At 38.0% G+C, this 3,522-nt stretch overlaps 1 protein-coding gene across 1 annotated transcript; it reads left to right on the top strand.

The window, feature by feature from the left end:
* Window positions 1-603: 603 nt before the first annotated feature.
* LOC123965473 (programmed cell death 1 ligand 1-like) lies at window positions 604-3,502 on the top strand (the record flags this gene model as incomplete). Its single annotated transcript, XM_046041995.1, has 2 exons — window positions 604-832; window positions 3,090-3,502. Coding segments are annotated over exons 1-2 (462 nt in total), but the record flags the coding sequence as incomplete, so codon positions are not given.
* Between the last annotated feature and the right edge of the window lie 20 nt (window positions 3,503-3,522).

The following is a 3,522-nucleotide window of genomic DNA, read 5'->3' as shown; positions in this document are numbered from 1 at the left end:
GGACGGCCAGCTCTAGGAAGGGTTCTGGTCGTCCCAAACGTCTTCCATTTGAGGATTATGGAGGCCACTGTGCTCTTAGGAACCTTAAGTGCAGCAGAAATTTTTTTGTAACCTTGGCCAGATCTGTGCCTTGCCACAATTCTGTCTCTGAGCTCTTCAGGCAGTTCCTTTGACCTCATGATTCTCATTTGCTCTGACATGCACTGTGAGCTGTAAGGTCTTATATAGACAGGTGTGTGGCTTTCCTAATCAAGTCCAATCAGTATAATCAAACACAGCTGGACTCAAATGAAGGCGTAGAACCATCTCAAGGATGATCAGAAGAAATAGACAGCACCTGAGTTAAATATGAGTGTCACGGCAAAGGGTCTGAATAGACCATGTGATATTTCAGTTTTTCTTTTTTAATAAATTTGCAAAAATTTCTACATTTCTGTTTTTTTCTGTCAAGATGGGGTGCTGAGTGTACATTACTGAGAAATAAAATGAACTTTTTTGATTTTTGGAAAATGGCTGCAATGAAACAAAGAGTGAAAAATTTAAAGGGGTCTGAATACTTTCCGTACCCACTGTAAATCATGCTCTGATATCTGCCCACTCCACCACAGGGTGGAGCAGTTCATACCGCCTAACTACTTCCTGCAGTGCAGCACAGACAGAGCACGCCCATTTTCTCAGTGTGAACATTATGCTCTGCCAGCGAAGAATTTCCCAGCAGTTACAGCAGCAGAGAGCAAAGTCAGAGCACAGTCACAGCAGCAGACGGACTTCACCTCCTCCCTCATGGAGAAGTTTGTGCTCCTGTTGGTCCTTCTGTCTCCAGCAGCTTCTGGTAAATATGAGATTTTATTATGAAAAGATAAAACTTTTGATCAGTGTTATAAAATAATGTCATCTTGTTCTAGAAAATGTTCGTATGTTTGAAAGATAAAATATTTACTTTGATAATCTTATATAATAATGGAGTTCATTTCAGTTGTTTTTAATAAAAATACTGGGTTTAGGAAGGTGTATAAATAATGGAGGAACTGTTTATCATGAAATAGTTTGGGCAGTGTCCTATATTTATAAGAAGTACAACATATTAAAATGTGTCTCTAAAAATGATTTTACTTAAGTTTGTCAGTTACTCAGAGTGATCGTACAGACTGTCAGACTGTTTGGAGAAAGTGCGCAGTTTTGAAAAAGGCGTGTTGCTTAAATATGATGTGAAATAGAGGGAGGGACGAACAAAAGGGACGGAGGGTGTGACGTGTGTCTTATCAGATTTCAAACCTAGATGTTGATGAAGAGCAGCAGCAGAGACTGTTTAACGTTAGAAAGTTTGTAAAAGCTTGTTTGTGTTTTTGTTTAAGAAATGCATACTTTTAAATAACATCTTCCATTATATCAGAGACTCTTTATTTAGAGCGGTTACTCCTGAATAAGGTTCTTGGGTTGTTATTTAATTGGCTGAATGAAACAATAGTAAACAAACAGATGTCCTGACATCACTGTGGCTCTGAAGCAACACGTTAACCTGCTGAAACACATCACATGTTTGTTTTCTCTGGTTTGGTCCCTGAAGCCATCAAATCAAACAATGATGAACTTATTAGACACTTTTGCTTTTAATGAAGTCAAGAGTGAATTGAACAGAATGAGACTTTGCAAGTCATCAGTTTTGATCACATCATGGAGTTCATCCTCACCTGGTACCTGCTGCCAGGGACATAGGTACACAAGAGAATTTACTGACAAGAGATATCAGAATCAGAATCAGTTTTATTGCCAGGTATGTGCACACATACGAGAAATCTGACTCTGGATTGTAAATTGCTCAAGATGTGCTTACTTATACAGTAATACAATAACACTATATATAGAGAGAGATGGTGTTTTTATATGTGTTTATGTGTATTTATCAGAATACTTCCATGGTAATAAATCTGTTAATTCCAGAACTGATTTTTTTTTTTATGACAGTAGTAAATATTAAATAAAGAAGTGCTGACTGCACCAAATTACAGGTTTACATGGGATTTATAATTAGTACTTTAATGTTATATTGTCACAAGTTGGTTTGTTTCCTCTCATGTCTGTCTGTGTTTAAAGAGACGTCACTGAGGGCTCTGATAAGCTGTGTGAATGTTGCCATTTACAGTTTTTCTCAATTGCTAAAACACTAAAACCCATTGGCTGAACAAAGTTCGCAGTTGCCTGAACTCATTTAGCTAACTGTGCAGTCTGTCGTCAGTACCTTAAACCATTTCACATGGTAAAACACAATTTGCAGATCTCACTTAGACTTTTATGCAGAACTCTAAACACATTCTTCACTCTAATGCACATGTCATCCATACTGGTAAACACAACAGACAACAATCAAATACAAATAGAGAAGATCATTAATTAAACACGACCACTCAAAATTTATTTCACTTGTTTCAAATCATGTGACACAACCAATATAAGCCAGTTCAGAGAGCAAACAGGTTGTCTGGCCCTGAAGATTGTGCTTTCCATTTGTTTAGAGAACAGACTGCTCAATAGATTTTGACTGGTTGCAGGTTCATATCAACAAAGAACAAGAATTACAGTATCACAGAAACAAAGGACAAGTTTGTGAGATGGAGGGTACAGAAGTGTAAAAATAGGAGTACAAGGAGGAGGAAGAACAAAATATATTGCAAGAGCAAAGCAGAGTATAATTTCTGATCAATTTTTTGCTACTATGATAGAACATGTTTTCATTCATCAAAAGTCAATGAAAAATATGAAATTTGTTTTGAGATTAAAAATGTACTTCTCCCGGAGAACTATATGTTTTGAACAATATATTTTCTATTTGTTGGTGTATTATTTACTGACTGCTTGATAGTGTATATCATTTTGATCGCTTTGTTTTATGATTTGAGAGTAGTCTTATAAACAATGTGGGAATAAAATCCTGTAACGTCTCCACAGCTGTGACTAATTATTGAATGTTCCCATGATCTCAGGTGTGAAGAGGCCTTCTGTTTAAAAAAAGATGTTCTCACTGTATCGTCCTGTGGAGTCCTTTTGAAATGTAATAACTTTTTCTCTCTGGATGTTTTTATTGTTTTTAGATGTGGTACAAGTGAAACCTGGAGATGATGTTGTTCTGCCATGTCAGGCTGGTGAAGCCTCCATCAGAGCTGCAGAGTGGAGCAGACCAGACCTGGAGTCAGAGTACGTTGTCTTTCACAGAGATGGAGGCTCAGTTTCAGAACTGCAGCATTCATCATTTAAGGACCGGGTGCAGCTGGTGGACAGAGAGATGAAGGACGGAGACGTGTCTTTAATTCTGAAGAATGTGAGCAGCAACGACGCTGGAACATACGAGTGTCGAGTTGCAGCAGGAGGTTCAAGACGTAAGAGAGCCACCATCAAGACTGAGCCAATCAGAATCTACCAGCTGGATGTTTCAGGTGAGTTTGTGGAGGTCAGTGTGTCTGTGTGCCATGTTGTAGCTGCAGTTTATTCCATGTTGATTCTGAGAGTCAAACATGAGGAATATAG

This window comes from Micropterus dolomieu, unplaced genomic scaffold, assembly GCF_021292245.1.
Source record: "Micropterus dolomieu isolate WLL.071019.BEF.003 ecotype Adirondacks unplaced genomic scaffold, ASM2129224v1 contig_9787, whole genome shotgun sequence".
In the NCBI taxonomy this organism is placed as follows: domain Eukaryota; kingdom Metazoa; phylum Chordata; class Actinopteri; order Centrarchiformes; family Centrarchidae; genus Micropterus; species Micropterus dolomieu.
Note: the sequence above shows the minus strand (reverse complement) of the source record. Positions and strands in the feature narration are given on the sequence as shown.